Source organism: Pongo abelii, chromosome 11 (genome assembly GCF_028885655.2).
Source record: "Pongo abelii isolate AG06213 chromosome 11, NHGRI_mPonAbe1-v2.0_pri, whole genome shotgun sequence".
NCBI lineage: Eukaryota > Metazoa > Chordata > Mammalia > Primates > Hominidae > Pongo > Pongo abelii.
In genome coordinates this window covers 61,322,110-61,347,712 of record NC_071996.2, presented here as the reverse complement: position 1 = coordinate 61,347,712, position 25,603 = coordinate 61,322,110, and the positions used below count along the sequence as shown (strand labels likewise).

Genomic DNA, 25,603 nt, shown 5'->3' with positions numbered 1-25,603 from the left:
GGCTTGGGAACAGGCAGGAGGGGAGTGTTCCATGGAGACTGACAAGGAACAATAATTCCAAAAGTTCTTAGGTGATTGAGACAGACCTGGATACCTTGAAGAGCTTCTCTAGGGACCGGGTCCTGTTTTTGCCTAACCGGCTGGGCCCCAGGCTTAACTTCTAGGAGTACGGGGGCTTGGTTGACTGCCGACCCTGGAGGGTTGTCTTACGCCCGTACTCTTGGCCACTGCTTAGCCATAGCTGGTCTTATCTCTTGGCCCAGCTCAGTTAAAAGTCTCCATTCCTCCTCTTGGGGGATGGGGTAAGGGTCATAATGACTCCCGTTCTGGGTAACTTTAGCAGCAAAGAGCCGTGCTCTGTCAAAGAGATAGTGGCTGTCAGCTTGCTGAGTAAGTCCCTTCTCAACAAGGGCAAGGGACAGTCAGGCATGTACCAAAACTGATGAATGACTTTATGTCCTCCTACAGTACAAGTCCGAGGCAAGCAGAAAGCTTGCTTTGCTGAAACCCCCGTGGCTCCAATGATGTCAATAGTCTTTTTGGATAAGGGGGCGACCGGGGCGGTTACTAACGAATGTTCAGCACCGCTATCTACAAGAAAATCAATGTCTCTACCCCCGACTGTCATTCTGACCAGAGGCTCTTTGGGGATGCTTGAGCCCAGTCCCCCTCAGTCCAATAACCCTTCTGCCAGGTTGAGCAGGGCCCCTTCCTCCTTGTCCGGGGCCTCCTGCTCTGAGTCACCTTGTTTTCTTTTGAGCTGAGGGCATTTGTTCTTCCACTGTCCTATTTCTTTACAATAAGCACACTGGTTACACTGCAAACTCTGACAGCCAAGCTGAGTTTCTTTCCCAGGGCCCCCCTTCCCTTGTCTCTTTGGGGGGACCCCTCTGACTGCTGCAGCTAACAAACAGGTCGGTGTTTTGCCGGGCCTGACGTTCATTTTCTTTGCCGTTTTCCTTACGGCTTACTGCATCCCTGTTTACAAACACCTGGTTAGCTATTTCTAGTAATTGTGATGTATTCATCCCTGCAAGCCCAGCCTGCTTCTGCAATTTTCTTCTAACGTCTTCTGTGCTTTGACTGACTAAAGCTAATCATGCGCTGATTTTCAGGGCTATCGGGATCAAAGGGAGTATACATACGATAGGCCTCACACGGTCTCTGGTAGAATTGTGCTGGACTTTCTTCTTTTCCCTGAATGACCTCAGAGACCTTGTTAATGTTTGTAGCCTTCTGAGCTCCCCTCTTTAATCCTTCCAAGAGAGCTTCCCTGTCTCCGTTTAGCCTTTGTATATCCTATCTTTCATTTGGGTCCCACTGGGGATCGGTTCCTGGTAACTGGGTCCTTACATACTCTTGGGGGTTTTGATAATCAGCTGGTGCATGTTCCTCTAGCCACTTAGTTGCTGCTTGGAGCACGCTCTGCCTTTCATCTCTGTTAAAGAGGAACATAAGCAACTGGTGGCAATCAGCCCAGGTGGGGTTGTGGGTCTGGATAACAGTTTGGAGCAAGTCAATTAGAGCTTGTGGCTTTTTGGTATAGGATGGGGTATTGTTTTTCCAGTCGAGAAGGTCGGCAGAGGTGAAGGGCTGGTACCCAAAAACATGCCTCTCCACCACGTGACCATCCTTATCTATCCCAGTATACCGCTGCTCTCTCAGGGGCATTTGTATCCCCGTTTTGGGTTGTAAATGAGCTGCCAAGGGAGGGGTTTCTCCCAAGTCTTCACCTCCTCTCTTGTCTACTCTGGGTGGCCTAGGGATATGCTTGTCTTGCGGAGGCGCAAGAACTGTGGGCTCAAGAGTGGGGAGCCTCTTTCCCTGGTAAGGGGAGGGCAACACTGGGATCTCTGGTGCCATCTGTTGCAATGGATCTTATGTTGGGTCGAACAGAACTTCAGGAGTTGATTTCCCTGGGCGGGTGGAGCAGGATCCTTCCTTAGCTATCTGTCCCTTTGCTACTAGTATTGCTGCTGCCTACCCTCTTAGCCACTGTGGCGGGGGTCTAGCACCAGCTGTCACCAAGTGTCTATGTATGGGAACTGGTCTAGGTATCCTTTACCAGTTACCTTGTGCGACACCTTGGAAACAAGGGACCTGTCCAGGCTTCCTTCTGATGGCCAACCCACTTCTAATGGTGGGCAATCTATTTCCCACAAGATTCTAAGTTCCCCTGGTGGTCTAGTGCTTAGGATTTGGCACTCTCACTGCCGCTGCCTGCGTTCGATTCCTGGTCAGGGAACCAAGAAATGGAGCAGGACTAGCCACAGACAAAACCCCTCAGACAGTGGAATAAAGAAGGAAGAGGTTTTTTTATTTGGCTGGGAGTGTCGGCACACTTGCGTCTTAAGAGTTGAGCTCCCTGAAGGAAGACAGAGTTCCTAGCCCATTTAAGGGCTTACAACTCTAAGGGGTTCCACGTGAAAGGGTCGTGATGGATTGAGAGCACATGTGCTTAGAGTGGGGGAGTTATAATCTTTCCACCTCAGGCGGGCTCCTCAGTGCCACCAGCTGGTCTTGCCACTGACTTCATTCCTGTTGTTTTTCAACTTTTACTTCCTCCTCCTCTTCAGAGACAGAAGACAGTAGAGAAATGGCTTCTCTCCTCAGGGCAACAGGATGATATTACTCCCAATATCGCAGGGGGTGTACACACCCCTGTGAAACTCTTCCTACTATCCAGAGGGAGAGAGGATGCTATTACTCCCAATACTGCAGGGAGTGTACACAGCCCTGTGATACTCTTCCTAATATCCACAGGGAGAGAGGATGATATTACTCCCAATATCACAGGGGGTGTACACAACCCTGTGATATTGTTCCTAATATCCAGAGCGAAAGAGGATGATATGACTCTCAGTATCGCAGAGGGTATACACCACCCTGTGATATTGTTCCTAATATCCAGAGCGAAAGAGGATGATATGACTCTCAGTATCGCAGAGGGTATACACCACTCCTATAATATTGTTCTTAATACCGTGGGAGGGAGAGGATAAGATTACATTGAATATCACAGGGAATGTACACCCTCCCCCTCTGATACCCTTGCTAATATCCAGGGGAAGAGAGGATAATTGTACTCCCAATATCGCAGAGGCAGTACACCTCCCCTGTGATGTTGTTCCTAATATCCAAGGGAGGAGAGGATGATACTTCTCCCAATAAAGCAGTGGGTGTATTTTACCCCTGTGTTACTGTCTCTAATATTTGGGGCAGGAGGGCAGATGGGAGAGGATAATATTCCCTGAAATTTGGCAGGTGGTTTGACACCCCCTGTGGTATTGTTTTTAATATCCAGTGGAGAAGACAATAATACTGCTCTCAATATCACAAGAAATGTACATCTGCCTGTGATATTGCTACTAATATCCAGGGGTAGAGAGAAAGACGTTACTCCCAATATTGTCAAAGTGTCCACCCCCCTTTGATATTGTTCTTAATATATGGAAGGCAAGTATGATAAGACTCCCAATATGGAAGGGGGAATACACACCCCTGTGATATTGTTCCCGGTATGTAGTGGAGGAGAGAATGACATTACCCCAAATATCACAGGAGGTGTACACCCCTCTGTGATCTTGTTCATGAGGTTCAATAGAAAAGATGATCTTACTGGAAATATCGTAAATACACTGTGTGTCCACAGTGGCTGCTAACATGCAGGGAGGGACGGGGGTTGACATTACTCTGCGCATCAGTGGGGGGTGCCCACGCCCCTGCGATGTAGCTCCTAATATCCATGGGGAAGGGGGGTAGATATTACTCTCCGCATCACTGTGGATGTCCACCCCCCTGCGATGTGGCTCGTAATATCGGGGGTGGGGGGGGTGATATTTCTCCCTGCATCGCGGGGGTCGCCTGCCACCCTGCGATGTGTATCGTAATATCCAGTGAAGGAGAGGGGGATGATATTACTACCCGCATCGTGGCGGAGTCTATCAGAGGTCGGGATACTATACACCCCCTGGGATATTGGGAGTAGTATCATACTCTTCTCCCCCTGAATATTAGGAACAGTATCATGGAGGGGGTGTTCACCCCCTGCCATATTGTGAGTCATGTCATTTTCTCTACCCCTGGACATTAGGAACAATATCACAGGGGTGGTGTACAACCCTGCGAAATTGGAAGATATATCTTCCTCTTCACTTTTGGATATTAGGGACATTTTGGATATTCTGGATAATTGGGATTAATACTGTCCTCTCCCCGCCTGGATATTAGCAACAACATCACAGAAGGGATGTACACCAAGTTCGATATTTGGAGTAATCTCATCGTCTACCCCTGGCTGTCAGGAACAACATCACAGGGGGGTGTATATTTTCTGCGATATTGTGAGGAATGTCGCAATATTACTTATCGCAATTAATATCAATTATTAATTGATACTAATAATGATCAATACTAATAACGGATAATATAATTTTTAAAATCAATACCGATAATAATGATAATTAATATTAAATAGTTATACTAAAGATAACAATAAATGATTAATATTAATGATTAACAACACCTGATATTAATAACTGATACTGATCTTATTCATTAGAAAACAGTAATAGTAGCTCCTAATAATTAATACTAATATTAATAATCTGAAAACTTTATTAGCAATTATTTCTTAATATTAGTATTGGTAATTCATATTCATGTTACTAATAAATGAGTAATAATTAATACTAATATTACGCCTAATATCTCAGTGAGTGTACTTCCACCTGTGATATTGTTCCTAATGACCAGGGAGTGAGAGAGCATGATATTACGTTCAATACCGCAGTAGGTGTACACCCACCCGGTGATATTGATCCGAATATAACATCCAGGGGGTGGAGTATGACGTTACTCCCAATATAGCAGTGAGTGTACATCCACCCGGTGATTTTGCTCCTAATATTCACGGAAGAAGAGAATGCTATTACTCCCAGTATCGCAGGAAGTGTACACCACTTCTGTGATACTGTTCCTAATATCCGGAGGGGGAGAGGGTGATATTACTCCCAATATCGCAGGCTGTGTACACCCACCCTGTGATATTGTTCCTAATAACCAGGAAGGGAGAGGACGATATGACTCCCCACACAGCAGGAGGTGTACACCCACCCTAGGATATGATTCCTAATATCCATGGAGAGGAGAGGCTGATATGACTCCCAATATCGCAGGGGGTGTACATCCAGTCTGTGATATTGTTCTTCATATTCAAAGGCAGAGAGGTTGATATTACTCCCAATATCACAGAAAGTGTACAAACCCGTGTGATATTGTTGCTACTATCCAGAAGAAGAGAAGATGATATTACTCCCCATATCACAGGAGGTTTACACCCACTCTGTGATATTGTTCCTAATGTGCAGGGCGGGAAAGGATAATATTCTTCTTAATAGGGCCGGGTGTGTACATCGGCCTGTGATATTGTCCTTAATATTCCAAGGCGGAGAGGATGATCTTACTACCAATACCGCAGAAAGTGTGCACCACGCCAGTGATATTGTTCCCATGATCCAGGAGAGAAGAGGATATTACTTTCAACATGCATGGGGTGGACACGCCCCCAGTGACATTGTTCCTAATTTCAACGTGGGAGAGGATGATACTACACCCAATGCCGCTAGGGGTAGAAACACTCCTGTGATATTGTTCTTAATATCCAGGGGGAAGAGGATGCTATTACTGCAAATAGTGCAGAGGATGTGCACCCGTCTGTGATATAGTTGGTAATTTCCAGAGGCGGAGAAGATATTACTGAGAATAATGTAAACAGGCTACGTGACCATCCTGGATCGTAATATCCAGGGGGGGAGGGGGGCGTGATATTACTCCACGCACCGCGGAGGGGGTCCGCCCCCCTGCGATGTGGATCCTCATATCCAGGGGGGAAGAGGGGGGTGACATTACCCCCGCATCGCGGGGGGCAGGTGGATCGTCATATCCAGGGGGGGAGAGGGGGGTGATATTACTCCCCGATTTTTCCTAGGATGTTTTCTCTACTGCCACCGTTGGTTCACACCCTGGGACATTATCTTCCATATACTAGCAAGATGCGGCTGCTAAAGTCGCAGGGCGTATACACCCTTCAATATTATTCCTAATTTTGTAGGGGAAAGTTAAACCTGATGTCACAGGACTCTGTACACTGTGATGTTATTCCCAATATCCTAGCTTTACCTTAATAATAATGTCACAATGTGTGTACACTTTGTGGTGTTATTCTTATTCTCCTAAGGGGAGGTTGCTTTTATTGTCACACGGGGTATGTTCCTTTTGATATTCATAATGTCCTAGAGGGATGTCACTCCTTATGTCACAGGGTTTGTACACCTCGTCAAATTACTCGTATTATCCTCATAAGATGTCACTCCTCATATCACAGAGGGTGTACACTCCGTGATATTGTCATCATATTCTAGGGAAATGTTACTTTTAATGTCACAGAGGGTGCACACCTTGTGAAATTATTCGTTATAATTTTGTGGCATGTTACCCCTAATGTCACACGGCGTGTACACACAGTGATGTTACGTGCAATATGCTATGGAAATGTTACTCGTAATTCACAGGTCCTGTACACCCTTTAATATTCTTTGTAATCTTCTAGGAAAACGTTACTGCTAATGTCACAGGGCCTGTAGACCCTGCCATAAAATTCCTAATATCCTAGCGAGAGTTCACTACTAATTTCACAATGTGTGTACACCCTTTGATATTATTCGTATTGTCCTGAAGAGATGTTACTACTGATGTCCCAATGCAGGTACATTCTCCGATCTTATTCGTTATATCCTTGGGGGATGTTACTTCTAATGTTACATGGGGTGTGCTTGCTGTGTTCTGTTTCATAATATCCTAGGGCAATTTTACTTTTAATGACACAGGGGGTGTACACATTGTGATATTATTCGTGATATTCTAGAAAGATGTTATTCCTAATGTCACAGGGCTGTACACCCTGTGATAGTATCACAATTTCCCAGGGGTCTATACTCCTATTGGCACAGACGATAACACCCTGTGACATTATTCGTAATATTCTAGCGAGATGATACTCCTCATGTCACAGGGGGTGTACACCCCGTGTTATTATTCTTACTATTCTAGGGGGATGTTACTCCTAATGTCACAGGGATGTACAGCCTGTGATATTATTCATAGTGTACCAGAGGGATATTAGCACTAATGTCACGATGCGTGTACACCTTGTGATATTATTTGTCATATCCTAATGTCACAGGGGGTGTGTTCTGTGTGATAGTCTTCCTAACATCCTAGACGGATGTTGCTCCTAACGTCACAGGGTGTGTACACCTTGTCACATCATTCATAATATCCTAAAACTACGTTATTCCTCAGGTCACAGGGGGTGTTCACCCTGTGATATTTTTCGTCATAGTTTTGTGGGATGTTACTCCTAAAGTCACACGGGGTGTACACAGAGTCACACAGTGATATGAGTTGTAATATTCTATAGACATGTTACTCGTAAATCGCGGGGGCTGTACCTCCTGTGATATTATTCGTAATATTCTAGGGGAATGTTGCTTCTATTGTCACGGGGGTGTACGCCCTGTGATATGACTCGTCATATCCCAGTGAGATGTTACTACTAATGTCACAATGCCTGTACACCCTGTGATATTATTTGTAATATCCTAAAGAGATGTTACTACTGAGGTCACAATGCATGTACACCCTCTGATATTATTCGTTATATCCTCGGGGGATGTTACTCCTAATGTCACACGGGGTGTACTCCCTGTCATATTATTCGTAATATCCAAGGGGGATGTTATTTTTAATGTCACCGGGGGTGACATTATGCATTAAAAATGCATATTCAATGCCTGTGATACTATTCCTAATATCCTAGGGGCATGCTCTTCCGAATGTCACATGGGGTGTACACCATGTGTGTACACCTGCTGTGATATTATTCCTAATATCCTAGGGGAATGTTACTCCTGATGACACAGGCAGTGTACACCACGTGTGTACCCCTCCTGTGTTATTATTCATAATATCCTAGGGGGATGTTTCTTTTAATGTCACAAAGAGTGTACAAAATGTCACAGAAGGTGTACACGTTGTGACGTCATCTGTAATACCCTAGAACGATGTTACTCCTAATATGTCACAGGGGTGTACATGCTTTGATGTTATTTATAATCTCATAGAGAGATATTACTTCAAATATCACAGTGGACGTACACACATAGTGTATACCCTGTGATAGTATTCGTAATATGCTAGGGAGATACAACTCCTGATACCACAGTGCATGTACCCCGTGTGTGTACACCCTTGATATTAGTCGTAATATCCGGGGTAAATATTACTCCTCATATCACACAGTGTGCACACCTTGTGATATTTTTCATCATACTTTAGGGAGATATTGCTTCTAATATCACAGTGGGTGTACCTCATGTGTGTATACTCTGTGACAGTATATTCTATATCCTAAGGAGGTATTACTCCTAATATCACAGTGGGTGTTCACCCTGCGATATCATTCTTATTTGACCTTGCTGCCTCTTTTAAACCACACTACAAAAGGAATGGAACAGATAAGAAGATATTGAGATTAGACCGTGCTGCCGTGCAGCTGCCACAGGACACTTTTAATATCCCTGTTTCTCAGGCTGTAGATAAAGGGGTTCGGCATGGGGGTGACCACCGTGTACATCACTGAGGCCACTGCAGCCTTTCTCGGGGAAGATGACACATCTGAACTGAGGGACCCTCCAACGCCTGTTCCATAAAATCAGCAAACAACTGACAGGTGAGACCCACAGGTGGAGAAGGCCTTATACTTCCCACCTGATGATGAAACCCTCAGGATGGAGGAAACAATTTTATAGTTAAGAGAAAAGGGTCCCCAAGATGGGAAGGAAACCAAATATGGCAGCAGGGAAATACATGATGATGTGATTGGTGAAGGTGTCACAACATGCAAGATGAGGGAGTTGAGAAGGGTCACAGAAGAAATTAGGAATTTCCACATCCTTGAAGCAGGTCATATGTGAGGCAATCAAGTTGTGCAGCTGGGTGTCTAAAAGACTGAGAAAAAAAAAGACAACAAAACTAGAAAGCCACAGAAACACGGGTTCGTGATGGCTGAATGATATAGAGGGTGACAGATGGCTACAAACCGGTCATAGGCCATCACACTCAGGAGCATGTCTCTCTTCCATGCCTCCAAAAATGGCAAAGAGAGACATCTGAGTCAGGCAGCCTGCGTAGGAGATGACTCTGCTGTGAGATTGGATGTCCACAATCATCTTGGGGACTGTGGTGGAGGTGAAACCGATGTCAGGCAAGGACAGGTTGGAGAGGAAGAAGTACATGGGGGTGTGGAGGTGGGAGTCAGGGCTGACGGCCAGGATGATGAGCAGGTTCCCCAGCACCGTGACCAGGCACATGGACAGGAAGAGCCCAGCGAGGACCAGCTGCCATTCTGGATCCTCTGAGGTTCTAGGAGGAGGAATATAGAGACATCTGTTAGATTCTGTGGGTCTGTAGAGATTGGACAGCTTTTGCCTAGAAAAGAGGGTTGAGAAATCGGAAACAAGTAAACCAACACCCAGCATCGTGTCTGCATTTTGGATAGAAGCAATTCACAAATAATGTTTTCAGATTTCAGAGCAATCCACACTCAGCAATATTTTGCAGTTCTGACAAACTCAATTGTCTTCTAATGCTTTCATCATTGATTTCTGTGTTATTCACTTCTTGCTGTACACACCTGCCTTGGAGACACTAGATTCAAGAATGTTCCAAGAACCAGATCATCACATATAACAAATTCGTAATTGCTAGAAAAGACAGCCTATCTTTACCGAAGGAAACTATGTAATAAAACCATTCTCTTCACTTTAAGAAAAAGGTTATCCTAATTAAAGGAAATTAAGAACTCAAATATTTTATTTTATTCGAATAGATTGATACAAATTCCCTTGATTTAGAACATCTGTAAACACTGTATAACTGCTGAGACCATGCCATCTGGAAATGAAATTAAAGTTGATAGTTCATAAGCAGAAAATAGTTCCACAGGCCAGTTAGGTCCTAGCGATTTCATCATTATGTTTTCTGACTTTTCTCCTTCAAGAGAGTAATTGCTTACTCAAATCGGTGGGTCTTGTTTTAAAATTCATGTAAGCTATAACTCCTGTCCTTAGCTTCGGGGGACTTAGAGTTTTCATCAGAACATTTGGCCGGACGCAGTGGCTCACGCTTGTGATCCCAGCATTTTGGGAGGCTGAGGAGGGCAGATCACGAGGTCAGGAGATCAAGACCATCCCGGCCAACATGGTGAAATCCCGCCTCTACTGAAAATACAAAAACTTTGCCCAGTATGGCGGTGCGCGCCTGTAGTCCCAGCTACTCGGGAAGCTGAGGCAGGAGAATGGCTTGAACCTGGGAGGCAGAGGCTACAGTGAGCTGAGATCACACCACTGCACTCCAGCCTGGGCAACAACAGCAAAACTCCGTCTCAAAAAACAAAAAACCAAAAACACATGCTCTGTCACACGGACGTCACACTGATGACAGCCAATTTTTGTGAACCAAGGAAGTGTCAATTCAATAATTCACACAGATGTTTTACTTTTGCTATCTCCTTTGTGCCAAGCAAGATATAGGCTCTGGGGAATCAGAAACAAAAGAGACTCACTTGTTCCTCTCACAATACTCAGTACTTACTGAGATAAGGACAAAATAAAATGTCCTGTCTGGAATGCAGGGAAACCAGAACTTCAGGTCAGGGGATATTTCCGTTGAACCGTATGGAGTTTAAGCTTAAAATATTAATGAATGTATCTAAAATTCACTTTGTCTTTACTTTACGCATCCATCACATAGAGATCACGCAGTGGGCACCCACGATCCGTTTAATCATCGCTCACTTCCATTGGATCAACCAGAAATCAACTCAGATGAGAGTGCTGAGCCTCAGAAGATGGACTTCTCACCCCTTGCCATACAGATAAGTAGAAAGGGTGGTATTGAAAACTAATGGCCAGACTCTAAGTCCCGGGCACTATATTTGATGGTCTCCCAACCCTCAAAATGTTGTGGGTTCTTTTTTGTTTTTGTTTCTGTTTTTTTTTTTTTTTTTTTTGAGACGGAGTCTCGTTCTGTTGCCCAGGCTGGAGTGCAGTGGAGTGATCTTGGCTCACTGCAACCTCCGCATCCCAGGTTCAAGCTATTCTCTTGCCTCGGCCTGCCGAGTAGCTGAGATGACAGGTGCCCGCCACTACGCCCGGCTAATATTTTTCTCTTTTTAGGAGAGACAGGGTTTCACCATGTTGGCCAGGCTGGTCTCGAACACCTGACCTTGTGATTCACCTGCCTCAGCCTCCCAAAGTCCTGGGGTTACAGGCGTGAGCCACCGCGCCCAGCTTCCAAAAGTTTTCAACAGAGCTCAGAGGTCTTAACCACAAGCACATCTGAGGAGCATTTTTGAAATGGTTTCCAGCTTCCTCAATAGGAATGGAAGCCAAACCCCGAATTGATGACTCCTTTGAGGAAGTCGAGAGCTGTAAGGAAAGCCAGGAACAGGGGAAAGGGAGAGATGCGTCCCGAATGATCCTGTGCCAATTCTTTCTGGAATCTTTGATGTGATCTCAGCTGCCCTTTCCATACTTGACACAGTGATTGTGGCACCCACTGGTCTAGCTGTGGTCTACAAGGAACCCCCAAAGGGAAGGGCACAATGAGCAGGGGCATCGGCCTGAGTGACAAGGATTTGAGAGAGCAGGTTGGATGCAGGGAGAGGACTGGCCAAATGCCATGTGTCTGGCCTTAGACTGCCTGGTTCAAATTGGGCTTCACCCTTTTTGACTTCATGATCTGGTACAAGTTATATGAAAATGTGTTGCTCCTCTTCTAGTCTGTAAAATAATCATGAAATGTGCACTAATAATGGGGAGACTACGCAGATGAAATGAAACAAGCTGCACAGAGCACAGAGCTCAGAGCCTGGCCTTTAGGAAGCCCTCAGTAAGGGTTCATGATGCCATGGTGTCTGTCATTATCCTTTTTATCCTCATCATCACCTTCATCGTCTTTCTGTTGTTCTGACGGAATAGTTTAGAGGGACTCATTCCCTGCTATCGTGGGTGAGATGTCTATGAAAAGGACAACCAGTGGGGGAGGGAAGCAAAATTTTGAAGAAGATTCCTGAGAGAGACCCCCCACCACAACCAAGAACAGAAACTCCACAGTCTGCTGAGCTCACAGTTTGCACATTGGTCTCCTCCCATCTGCCCACGGCACTCTCTGTTTGTCCTGAGGATGAGGAAACAAACAAGGCTCCCGACCGTCCCTCAGCACTCACTGAACTGCCCTTCCCCTCTGCTGGGCCATGACCATGGAGAACAGGTCCACTGTCCTCCCTGCATGATGCACATTGGAGGCTCAGACTCCGTCCTCAAGGCTGGCCAGAAGACAGGGTGAGACATGAGCCTACTGATACAGGTGACGGTTGTGGAGCCCACAGGACTGCAACCTCACACTGCAGGGCTGGAGGCACAGACTGAGTATTTACTATTCTGTGGCCTGGGGGGGCTCAAGGCACAGAGCTCCTCATTAGCCAGAGTCACCCAAGTTCCCCAAGCTCTAAGGATTTCCTCATCATCATGCAAGAAGAAGAAGAGAAAAGTGAGTGTCCATAGAAGCTCTGGGGCTCTTCCTCTAATCAGGAGAAAGCTTGTGTGTATTATTTGCTTCTTTCTTTTCTTTTACAAGATCCAAGTGCTTTAATTTTCATCTTTTATTATGGGAAAATATACCACATATAAATGTTAAAAATTATAAATATAGATTATTTCATATAGAATGGCCAGTATAAACATTTACGATTTCCACTATTTTTCAGTTTACAGTTTAATCACATTAGGTACATTCACATTGTTTAGCAACCATCACCGCCATCATCTCCAGAACAGTTTTATCCTTGAAAATGGAAATTGCACCCATTAACCAAACTCTCCATTCCTCTCTCTCTCGCCCACCCCTGGGGGCCACCATTCTATTTTGCAACTCTATAAGTTTAACTACTCCAGACACGTGATATAAGTGGAATCATAGTATGTTTAATTTTTTTGGTTTGTTTGTTTTGGAGACAGAGTCTTTCTCTGTCACCCAGGCTGGAGTGCAGTGGCGTGGTCTTGGCTGACTGCAACCTCCACATCGTGGGTTCAAGCGATTCTTGTGTCTCAGCCTTCCGAGTAGCTGGGATTAAAGGCGTGCGCCACCACGCCCAGCTAATTGTTGTATTTTTAATAGAGACGAGCTTTCACCATATTGGCCAGGCTGGTCTCGAACTCCTCACCTTAAGTGATCCGCCTGCCTCAGCCTCCCAAAGTGCTGGGGTTACAGGTGCGAGCCACTGAGCCTGGTCGTGTTTATCCTTTTGGGATTTATTTATTTCACTGACGAGAATGTCTTCAAGGTTCATCTGTGTTGCAGCCTGTGTCAGAAGTGCCTGTCTGGTTGTTTGGGTGTTTTTTTTTTTTTTTTTTTTTTTTGGTTTTGTTTTGTTTTGTGTTCACATGGAGTCTCACTCTGTCGCACAGGCTGGAGTGCAGTGGCACAATCTGGGCTCACTGCAACCTCCGCTTCCCAGGTTCCAGCGATTCTTGTGCTTAGCCTCCCGAGTGGCTGGGACTATAGGCACACGCCACCACGCTCGTCTAATTTTTTGCATTTTCAGTAGAGACAGGGTTTCACCAAGATGGCCAGGCTGGTCTTGAATTCCTGACCTCAGGTGATCCGCCCACCTTGATCTTCCAAGATGCCGGGATTACAGGCGTGAGCCACGGCACCGGCCGGAAGTGCCTGCCTTTTTAAGGCTGAATAGTCTTCCATCGCATGAATGAACTGCAGTGTGCTTTTTCATTCATCTGTCCACGAACCCTTGGGTTGCGTCCACATTTTGGCTGTGGTGAATAATGCTGCTACGAATTTGGGTGTACAAATCTCTCTTCCACTCCTGGCTTCTAATTCTTTTTGGCAGGTACCCACAAGTGCAACTGCGAGAACATCTGATAATCCTGTTTCTACTTTTTCCAGTACACGCCATACTATTTTCCCTGTTCCTTCATGGTTTTACATTCCCTCCAATCAGATTCGAGTATTCCTACTTCCCTCTAGTTTCACCAGTGCTTGTTTCTTTATCATATCCATCCAAATGTGTGGTATCACATTCTTGGTTTGATTTGCGCTTCCCTATGATTAGTGATTTTGAACATCATTTTAGATGCTTATTGGCCATTGCTATATCTTCTTTAGGGACACGTCTACTCGAGTCTTCTGACCATTGTTAATGGGATGCTTTGAGTTTCTTGTTGTTCAGTTCTAGTTGTTGTTTGTATATGATGCATATCAGCCTCTTTTCAGAGCTATGATTTGCAAATATTTTTCCTAATCCATGGGTTATCTTTTCACCCAGTTCACAGTGTTTGCTGATGCACAAAAGTGTCTGTCATTTAGATGTAATCCAAGAAATCTAATTTTCTTTTGTTGCCTATGCTTTTGGTGTCATATCCCAGAAAGCATTGCCCAATCTGATGTCATGAAAGTGTGGCCAATGTTTTCTTTTAGGCATATTATACTTTCAGCACTTGGGGTTAGGTCTTTGATCCAGTTTGTGTTAATTTTTGCACCTGGTGTGACATAGAGTCCACCTTCATTCTTCTGCATGTGGAAATCAAGTTTCTCCAACAACATTTCTTGAAAAGGCTGCTTTTCCACCAATGGAGTTTCTTAGCACTCATGTTAAAAATCATTTGAACATATAGGTGAGAAGTTATTTCTGGGCTCAAAAACAAACAAACAACAACAGACAACAGATAAGGATGCAGCATGGGCGGGGCGTGGTTGCTCACACCTGTCATCCAAGCACTTTGGGAGGCTGAGGCGGGCGGATCACCTGAGGTCAGGAGTTCAAGACCAGCCTGACAGACAGGAAGAAACCCCCATCTCTACTACAAATACAACATTAGCTGGGCGTGCTGGGGCATGCCTGTAATCCCAACTGCTCAGGAGATGGAGGCAGGAGAATCGCTTGAACCCAGGAGGCAGAGGTTGCGGTGAGCCAAGATTGCACCATTACACTCCAGCCTGGGCAACAAGAGCAAAACTCTGTCTCAAAACAAAAAACTAAAAACAAAAAATCCAGCATGATTTCGAGAGCAGAAAGAGAATAGCTGAAAAACCAGCATGATGAGAAAGTTAGGAAGCTTCTTACCAAAGCATCTGGAAATATGCCAGAAATTCTTGTGAACTAAAATTTTCACACAGTACTATCAAACACTAGAACTCACTTATTCCATCTTTCTGTATTTTGGGACCCAATTATCAACTTCTCTTCATTCCCCATCCCACCGCTTTTCTTCCTAGCGTCTGCTAACCGCCTTTATACTTTCCACCTTCCTGAGATTCCTTTTGTGTGTAGGTGTGTGATGGAGTCTCTTTCTGTTTCCCAGGTTGGAGTATACAGGCACAATCCGGGCTCGCTGCAACCTCCGCCTCCCCAGTTCAAGCGCTTCTTGGGCCTCAGCCCTCCGAGTAGCTGAGACTACAGGCACACATCACCACGCCCGGCTAATTGTTTGTGTTTTCAGTAGAGATGGGGTTTCGCCATGTTGGCCAGGCGGGTCTCGAACTCCTGGCCTCAAGTGATCCATGCGACTCGGCCTCCCACAGTGCTGGGATTACAGGCCTGAGCCACCACACCTGGCCAAGATTTTCTTTTTTGTTCCTACATAGAAGTGAGGACATGAAATATTTGTCATTCTGTGCCTGGCTTATTTCACTTAATATACAGACCTGCAATCTCGTCCGTTTTGTCTGCAGTGGAGAGGATTTTGTTTATTCCTTTTTAGGCTGAATAATACTTCATTGTGTGTGTATACCACAGTTTCTCAATGGAAACAAATTTCTAAAACGCAAATATTTTTAACATGTCTCGGAATGTGAAACTTCAGGGATATGGTGCCCATTTTATTCTTTTCTATTTCCCATCTTATGTATATGCAAGTGTGTAACAAAGCAGCAATCAAAGTGTGTATAAATCTATAATTTCAACAAATGTAAAATGAAAATGCTAAGTGGTGGCTAGGCGCGGTCGCTCATGCCTGTAATCCCAGAACATTGGGGGGCGGAAGTGGGTGGATCACCTGAGGTCGGGAGTTCAAGACCAGCCTAACCAATATGGAGAACCACTGTCTGTACTAACAAAAAAAAAAAAAAAAAAAAAAAAAAAATTAGCCGGGCATGGTAGCGCATACCTGTAATCCCAGCTACTTGGAAGGCTGAGACAGGAGAATCGCTTGAATACGGGAGGCAGAGGTTGCAGTGAGCCGAGATCGTGCATTGCACTCCAGCCTGGGCAACAAGAGTGAAACTCTGCCTCAAAAAGAAAAAAGAAAAAAATAGAAAATGCTAAATGGTGAGAAACAACAGCATAATAAACATTTGTATGGTGTTGATGGACAATGCATTTGAAGATAATATTTGAAGAAATCATATTACAATTAACTTCTGTTCTTACTCATTGGAGCTTGATGCCTCTAAAAACTTCATCATTGCAACCACCTCTGGTGCTTTAAAAAAAAAAAAAAAAAAAATCCACATACTCACACAGGTGCAGGGAAATCAGAATCCCAGGCAATGAGACCCAGGCCTCATCATTTGTAAGCTCCGCAGGTGATTTGACTCAAAGCCAAGATTGAGGACCGGTGACATGGATCTCTACACATAATCTGCCTAAATAGATTCTCTAGAAGCAGTTTATAAAGAAATTCCACATGAATTCTGGAAGAGGATATGAATTTGATGTACAGTATGTCCTCACTTAACATCTTTGAAAGTCTCTTGGAAAGTTCACCTTTAAGCAAAATTAGGTATAGTGAAACCACTTATTCCTCACCAACATTATAACTACACAACTTTGAACGCACCAATGGTGTTGGAGGACCTGCTGTACATTGCTTCCATAAAGTCAATTTTCAGGGAATTCCAAAATGAAGTGAGGACTTCACGTATATAAAAAGATGGTTGTGATTCCACCTGGATGACAGGGTTATTGCTCAGAAACTAAAGGAGGCCACCTAGGTATAGAGGATTCAGTCATGAGGTTTCTGCTAAACAAAGGATCCCAGAATACTCACCCATTCCAGTTAAAGGCATAACGAAGAAAACAATATTCACATAGGAAATGCGGAAAGGAATAAAAGCCATTAAGCAACAACAATAATGTGACTAAGGGGCAGGATTTGCAGATGTAGGGATTTAATGTGGTTGCCCTTTCTTACCCACACAAGAAAAAGGATGGAACAGATCAGATCATGAGATTAGACTGTTCTGCTGCGCAGCCTCCACAGGGTGCTTTGAATGTCCCTGTTTCTCAGGCTGTAGATGAAAGGGTTCAGCATGGGAGTGACCACAGTGTACATCACTGACGCCACCACACCACTCCTGGGGAGTGGTGCCACAGCTGAAGTCAGGTACACGCCAATGCCTGTTCCATAAAATAAGCAAACAACTGCCAGGTGAGAGCCACAGGTGGAGAAAGCTTTATACTTCCCATCTGATGACGAAATCCTTAGAATGGAGGGGACAATTTTATAGTAAGACAAAAGGATCCCTGAAATGGGAAGAAAACCAAACATAGTACTGTTGAAATATATGAATATGCTATTGATGACGCTGTCAGAACAGGCAAGGTTGAGAAGTTGAGATGGCTCACAGACAAAATTAGAGATTTTCACATTCTTGAAGAAGGTGAATTGTAACACAATCTAACTGTGCAGCTGGGAATCCAACAGGCTAAGGAAAAAGGACACCAAAGCTAAGAAGACACAGAGGTGAGGATTCACGACGAGTGGGTAGTGCAGAGGGTGACAGATGGCTACAAAGCAGTCACAGGCCATCACAGTCAGGAGCATGTCTTCTATACATGCAAAAAGGACAAAGAAAGACATCCATGTCAGGCAGCCCACATAAGAGATGACTCTGCTATGCGACTGCATGTCCACAATCATCTTGGGAACCGTGGCCGAGGTGAAACCAATGTCAGCCCAGCACAGGTTGGAGAGGAAGAAGTACATGGGGGTGTGGAGGTGGGAGTCAGAGCTGACAGCCAGGATGATGAGCAGGTTCCTCAGCACCGTGACCAGATACATGGACAGGGACAGCCCAGCGAGGATGAGCTGCAGTTCTGGATCCTCTGAGAGCCCCAGGAGGAGAAATTCTCAGACACCTGTGAGATTCCGTGGCTCTGCGTGACTTGGATACCTTGGGAAGAAAAGAGGATTGGAAAAATAAAAGATAAAAACCAGCCCTTAATGCTGTGTGTATATTTTGGATGCAAGCAATTCACAAGGAACATTTTCACACTTGAGGACCATACACCGTCAGCAATATTTCTCAGTTGTGACAAACCCAAAAATCCCAGAATTATTACATGATTTACTTTTTTGCTATTCAACTCCTTCTGTACATACTACTTTAGAGAAAATCCACTGAAGAATGTTAGAAGACCAAAACATAATATATAACAAATCCGTGATCTCAGTAAAGTACGGCCTACTCTTTTCAGAAAAAATAAAATGCAATGAAGATGCTCTTCTCTCTTTAAGAAAAAGATCTCAGTCTAATTGAAAGAAATTAAGAAGCAGTGAAATACACTCTGCTTTATTCTGACACCGTGCGACAAATTCCTTTGATGTAGAATATGTAAAAGGATGATACAAGAGCTAGGACCGCATTATCTAAAAACAAAATCGAACCTTAGAGTTCTTAATCGGAAGACCTTTTAACATGCCAGTTACTTTTCATATTTATTATCATCCTTAGGTTTTCTGACATCATTTCTTCATAAAAGTACATGCACACTCAAATATTAATTGAATATATAACTCTTGGCCGAGCACCGTTGCTCACACCTGTAATCCCAGCACTTTGGGCGGCCGAGGCCGACGGATCACCTGAGGTCAGGAGTTCCAGACCAGCCTGGCCAACGTGGTGGAACCCCGTCTCTAGTGAAAATAAAAAAAAAATTAGCCGAGCGTGGTGGCGGGTAACCCTAGCTGCTTGGGAGGCTGAAGCAGGAGAATCCCTTAGAACCTGGAAGGCAGAGATTGTACACCCTGTGATATTATTTTGGATATCCTAGGGAGATATTGCTCCTGACATCAGAGTGGGTGTACATCCTGTGATATTGTTTGTAATATCCTAGAAATATGTTGCTCCTAATATCACAGTGGCTGCACACCCTGTGATATTAATTGTAATATCCTACAGAGATATCACTCCTAATAATACAGTGGGTGTACACCCTGTGATATCATTCATAATATATTATGGAGATACGGCTCCTGATATCACAGTGAGTGTACACCCTGTTTGTATACCCCGTGATATTATTTGTAACAACTTAGAAAAATATTACAGCTAATATCAAAGTGGGTGTACACCCTGTGATGTTCTTTGTTATCTACTCAGTAGATATTACTCCTAATATCACAGTGAGTGTACACCATGTGTGTACACACTGTGAAATTATCCATAATACCCTAGGAAGATATTACTCCTAATATCACAGTGGGTGTACACCCTGTCATATTATTTGTAATCACCTAGGGAGATACGATTCCTAATATTACAGTGGGTGTACACTCTGCGATGTTCTTTGTAATGTCCTAGGAAGATATTACTCCTTATATCAAAGTGGATGTACACCATGTGTGTACACTCTGTGACATAATTTGTAATATCCCAGAGAGATATTTCTCCTAATATCACAGTGGGTGTACACTCTGTGATATTATTCATACTATCCTAGAGAGATATTGCTCCCAGTATCACAGTGGGTGTACACCCTGTGATATTATTCATCATATCCTAGAGAGACATTACCTCTAATATCACAGTTTCTGTACACCCTGTGGTATTATTCATAATATCCTAGCGAGATATTCCTAACATCACAGTGCGTGTACACCATGGGTGGACACCCTGTGATGTTTCTCGTCATATCCTAGGGGGATATTACACTTAATGTCACAGTGGGTGTGCACCACGTGTGTACACACTGAGATGTTACTTGTAATATCCTAGGGAGAAATTATGCCTAAAGTTACACTGGGTGTACACCATGTGTTTATGTTCTCTGATGCTATTCATAATATCTTAGGAAGTTATTAGTCCTAGTGCCACAGTGGGTGAATACCATGTGTGTACACTCTGTGATGTTATTGGTATTATCCTAGGGAGATAGTTCTTGTAACATCACCGTGGGTGTACATCATGTCTGTACTCCCTGTGGTATTATTGGTTATGTCCTGGGTTGATATTACTCCTAATATCACCGTGGGTGCACACCATGGGTGTACATTCTGTCATGTTATTTGTAATATCCTAGGGAGATATCACTCCCTGTGTCATAGTGGGTGTACGGCCTTGTGATATTATTGGTAGTATCCTTGGGATGTATTACTCCTGTTATCACAGTGGGTGTACACCCTGTGATAGTATTTGTAATATCCTAGGGAGATATTACTGTATACCTTGTGATATTATTTGTGACATTTTAGGGAGCTATTTCTCCTAAAGTCAGAGTGGGTGTACACCCTGTAATAGTCTTCCTAATATCACAGTGGGTGTACACCATGAGTGATATTTTTTCTAATATCCAGCAGGGAAGAGGATGATATTGCTTCCAATATCACAGAAGGTGTACACCCCCCTGTGATATTGTTCCGAATATCCAGGGAAGGAGAGGATGACATTCCCCATATCACTGGGGATGTACCACCTCCCGCCGGGATATTGTTCTTAATGTCCGGAGGTGGAGAGAAGGATGTTACTCCCAATATCACAGGGGGTGTACACCACCCCTGTTTGGAAACACCCCCTGTGATATTGTTCCAAATGGCCTGTGAAAGAGTAAATATGACTCCCATTATCGCGGGGGGTGTTCAGCCCTGATGATATTGTTTTCTAACATCCAGGGAAGGAGAGTATGCTATTACTCCCAATATCGCAGGGGTTGTACACCCTTTTGTGTTTTTGTGCCCAATATCCAGGAAAATAGAGGATGATATTACTCCTAATATCGAAGTAATTGTACAGCACCCCTGTGATATTCTTCCTAATATCCAGAAAGGAAAAGAATGATATTACTCGCAACAGCGTAGGAAATGTATACCCGCGCTGTGATATCTTTCCCAATATCCAGGTAGGGAGAGGATCATATTACTTCCAATGTCGCAGGGTGTGTACACCCCCTCTGTGATCTTGTTGCTAACATCCAGGTTTGGGGAGGACGACATTACTCCCAATATTGCAGGGGGAGTACACTCCCCGTGACCTTGTTAGTCATTTCCTGGGTGGAGAGGATGATATTACTCCCAATATCGCAGGGGGTGTACACACCTCTGTGAAAATCTTCCTAATACCCAGTACCGCAGGGGGTTTACACAGCCCTGTGATACTCTTCCTAATATCCACAGGGGGAGAGGATGATATTACTCTCAATATCGCAGGGGGTGTACACAACCCTGTGATGTTGTTCCTAATATCCAGAGCGAAAGAGGATGATATGACTCTCAATATCGCAGGGGCTGTACACCACTCCTGTCCTATTGTTCTGAATACCCTGGGAGGGAGAGGATAAGGTTACGTTGAATATGGCAGGGAATGTACACCCTCCCCCTCTGATACCCTTCCTAATATCCAGGGGAAGAGAGGAAAATTTTACTCCCAATATTGCAGAGGCAGTACACCCCACCTGTGATGTTGTTCCCAATATGCAAGGGGAGAGAGGATGATACTACTCCCAATATCGCAGGGCTGTTCACATCCCCAGTGACATTTTTCCTAATATCTAGGGGACAGACAATTATATGACAGCAAAGGTCGCAGGGTCTGTACATCCCTTCCTGATATTGTTCCTAATATCCAGGGGGAAGAGGATGATATCAAATATGAAAGGGGGTGTACACCCCCACCCCTATGATATTGTTCTTAATATTCATGAGGGGAGACGATGATATTACTCCAAATATCGTAGGGGTTGTTGACACCCCCCTGTGATATTGTTTGCGATATCCGGGGGGGAGAAAATCATATTACTTCCAATATTGCAGGTGGTGTATACCCCACCTGAATTATGGCACCGAATATCCAAAGAGGGAGAGGATGGTATTAATACCAATATCGAAGTGTGTGTACACGCCTGTCGTGATATGGTATTTAATATCCAGTGGGCGGGAGGATGATATTAGTCCCAACATCCCAGAGGGTGTACACTACCCCTGTGATATTGTCCCTAACTTCCAGAGGGGAGAGGATGATATCACTCCCAATATCTCAGAAGTTGTACGTCCCCCGTGATATTGTTCGTCATATCCAGGGAAGCACAGGATGACATTCCATTGAAATTCGTGACAGGCGTACACGCACAGTGTGATATTGTTCCTAATATCCAAGAAGGGAGAGGATGATATTACTCCCAATAAAGCAGTGAGTGTACATTACCCCTGTGTTATTGTCTCTAATATCCGGGGCCGGGGGAGGGGCGGAGAGGATAACATTCCCTCAAATTTAGCAGGTGGTTTGACGCCCCTTGTGGTGTTGTTTTAAATATCCAGCGGGGAAGACAATACTACTATTTTTGATAGTCCGATTCATCCGCTCCACCTTTCCGGAACTCTGAGGCTGGTAGGTGGCATGCAGTTTCCATGTGATCCCCAATACCTTTGCCGTCTTCTGTACCAAGGCAGCCAAAAACGCAGGCCCATTATCTGAGCCGATCCGTAAGGGCAGTTGAAATCTAGGAATCAGATCTCGAAGAAGCACAGGGGTTACTTCACGAGATTTCTCAGTTCGTGTTGGAGAAGCCTCCACCCACCCAGAGTAGGTACGCCCAAGAACTAGTAAATACTTGTTACCTCCTCACTTTGGTATCTTTGTGAAGTCTACCTGGAGATCTTCAAATGGGGCTGCTCCATGAGCTTGTATGCCGGGCGGAACGGCTGGACCTTGCCTCGCATTATGCTGTCTGCAGGTAACACACCGCTGCCTCACCGTTTTGGCGAGGGCTGACAAATGCAAGATGTAGAAATACCGGCCTAACAACTTTTCCAGTGACTCCTGACCTACATGGGTGGTTTCTTGCACAGCCAGTACAACTGCAGCTCTAGCAACTGTGGCACAGCTACTCTCCCATCTGGTAGCCAAATCCATCCTTCCTCCATCGCTTGTCCTTCCCTCTACCTGGAGAAAGTCCTTTTCTTCTTTAGAAGAAGTAGGTCCAAGATCAGGTGCTTGAGGGAGCACTAATGCCCGGAAGGGGGCAGATGCTGCTTTTCGAGCCTCTGAGTCAGCGCAGGAATTCCCCAAACCCAGCAAGGTGGAAGCTCACTGGTGTCTTCTGCAATGCATAACTGCCACCTTGTGGGGTTTCCATACTGCTTCTAATAATTGCAAGATTTCTTGTTGATATTTTCTGTCTTTTCCCCCAGAGTTCAATAGGCCCTTTTCTTTCTATCACGCTCCATGCACTTGAAGGTTTAGAAAGACATACCGAGAATCAGTGTAAATGTTTACGGTGTCACCTTCACTGAGTTCTAAGGCCTGAATTAAAGCCATGAGTTCAGCTTTCTGGGCTGAAGTGGCCTGGGGCAACGATCTGGCTTCAACAACAGTGTCCAGGGTTGTGCTAGAGTCAACTGAGTCCAACACGTGTACACAATCAGGCTCGACAGGGCTCTCTGATACCGGGAGCAAGGTGGCAGGGTGTAGGGTGTTATAAACTTCAATGGTTATACAGGGATTTTCACAGAGCAAAGTTTGGTACTTGGTGAGTCTGGCATTCGTTAGCCAATGATGTCCTTTAGTATTCATTAAAGTCACCACAGCATGGGGGGGCCTTTATGTTCAGGTTTTGCCCAAGAGTCAGCTTATTTGCATCTTGTACTAGCAGGGCAGTTACTGCCAAGGCCCTCAAACAGGGAGGCCATCCTTTAGAAACCCCAAGGCCCTCAAACAGGGGGGCCATCCTTTAGAAACCCCAAGGCCCTCAACAGGGAGGCCATCCTTTAGAAACCCCATCTAGTTGTTTAGAGAAGTAGGCCACCGGCCTTAGCCAGGGCCCCACAGTTTGGGTTAAAGTCCAGCTGCCATCTTTTCTCTCTCTGATGCATACAATGGAAAAGGCTTTGTCCGATCGGTAGCCCCAGGGCTGGGGCTGCCAGAAGTTTTTCCTTTAACTCATGAAAGACTTGCTGTTGTTGGGTTCCACATTCCAAAGGTTCCCAGTCCCCGCCCCCTTTGTGACCTCATACAAAGGCTTGGCTAATACTGCAAAGTTTGGGATCCACAGTCTACAAAATCTGACAGCTCCTAAGAATTCTCTCACCTGCCTTCTGCTCTTAGGCTCCGGTAGATTGCAAATGACCTGCTTTCTTTCTGATCCCGGGCTGCGTTCCGACCCCTGTCGGATAGTAAATCCCAAGTAAGGTACCTGCTGTCGGCAGATCTGAGCTTTCTTCTTGGACACCTTATACCCACAGTCCTCCAGGTGCCAGTGTAGGGCATCTGTTCCCTTGGCACACCCCACTGTCGTGAGGTGTCCCAGCAGAAGGTCATCAACCTAGTGGAGCAACACGCAGCCTAGGTTTCTGGTGGGAAACTTCTGGAGGTCTCGAGCCAACGCCTCCCCAAAGATGGTGGGGAATTCTTGAACCCTTGGGGAAGCCTGGTCCAAGTGTACTGAGTAGTGACACCTGACTCTGGATCTTCCCACTGAAAGGCAAACAGCTTCTGCCTCTCAGGGCCTAATCTGATAGGAAAGAAAGTGTCTTTCAGGTCCAAGTAGGTGAACCAGCTGTCCTCAGCTGGCAGTAACCCCAACAATGTGGATGGGTTAGGTACTGTTGGAAGTTGAAAGCAGGACATTTAAGCTTTTTTGGCTGACAACCTGAAAGAGCCCCTACTCAGGTTGGCATGAACTCCATCCTAGGATAATGCAGAGCTGCTTCTGTAAACCTCAAGTCTGTATATTACCCACTTTGATGGTAAATAGCCACTGGGGATGAGTTTTTACCATGGTCCCAGGTAAAAACTCCATCATCAATTGCTCTGAAGGGCATGAAGTTATTATTATACTGACCAGAATAATTCATGCTGTAAAATTGCTTTAAAGTGATGTTATAGAGCTCAGAGAAGAGAGGTTTCCTTGTAGGGAATTGTGGAGATTTGAAGCTTACCTTGTCTTTTTCTTACTTCTTCCCCATTATAATAACCACCTCAATCTCTTAGATAGGGTCCTCTGAATAGTATTAACCAGTCTTTGCCACTTTGGGTGCTAATGCTAAATACTTAGCCCTTAAGAATCTCCTGTGACCAGTAAAACATCATCATCTGAATGTGCATTACACAGTTCGTTTCCACAACTCAGTGATGTATAAAGCCTGGATAGTAGTAGTATTTGAATGTACATAAAGGCAACAAAGAACACAGCTTTATGAAGTGCTAGACAGGGTAGAAGAGTGAAGAAGAGCTATAAAACTTCAGGTACAAA

General features: G+C 44.8%; 1 protein-coding gene, 1 long non-coding RNA gene and 1 pseudogene across 5 annotated transcripts in view; 1 reads left to right on the top strand and 2 right to left on the bottom strand.

Moving 5' to 3' along the window:
* The window catches only part of LOC129057841 (uncharacterized), a 90,345-nt gene that overhangs the window by 17,473 nt on the left and 47,269 nt on the right, over nucleotides 1–25,603 (top strand). For 2 of the 4 annotated variants that reach the window (XR_008522618.2, XR_010136044.1), the window contains 2 exons: nucleotides 8,651–8,791; nucleotides 10,873–12,672. The exons of 1 other annotated variant lie outside the window; for it this stretch is intronic. This is a non-coding gene — a long non-coding RNA (uncharacterized LOC129057841). The remainder of the gene's footprint in view (nucleotides 1–8,650; nucleotides 8,792–10,872; nucleotides 12,673–25,603) is intronic. One more of the 4 variants, XR_010136043.1, reaches the window with a different exon arrangement.
* Nucleotides 8,914–9,920, bottom strand: LOC100460466 (olfactory receptor 7E24-like). Its single transcript, XM_054548915.2, has one exon. The coding sequence runs from the start codon at nucleotides 9,597–9,599 to the stop codon at nucleotides 9,165–9,167; it is 435 nt and encodes a 144-aa protein (XP_054404890.1). The 5' UTR covers nucleotides 9,600–9,920; the 3' UTR covers nucleotides 8,914–9,164.
* On the bottom strand, nucleotides 17,278–19,147 carry LOC100455923 (olfactory receptor 7E24-like; annotated as a pseudogene).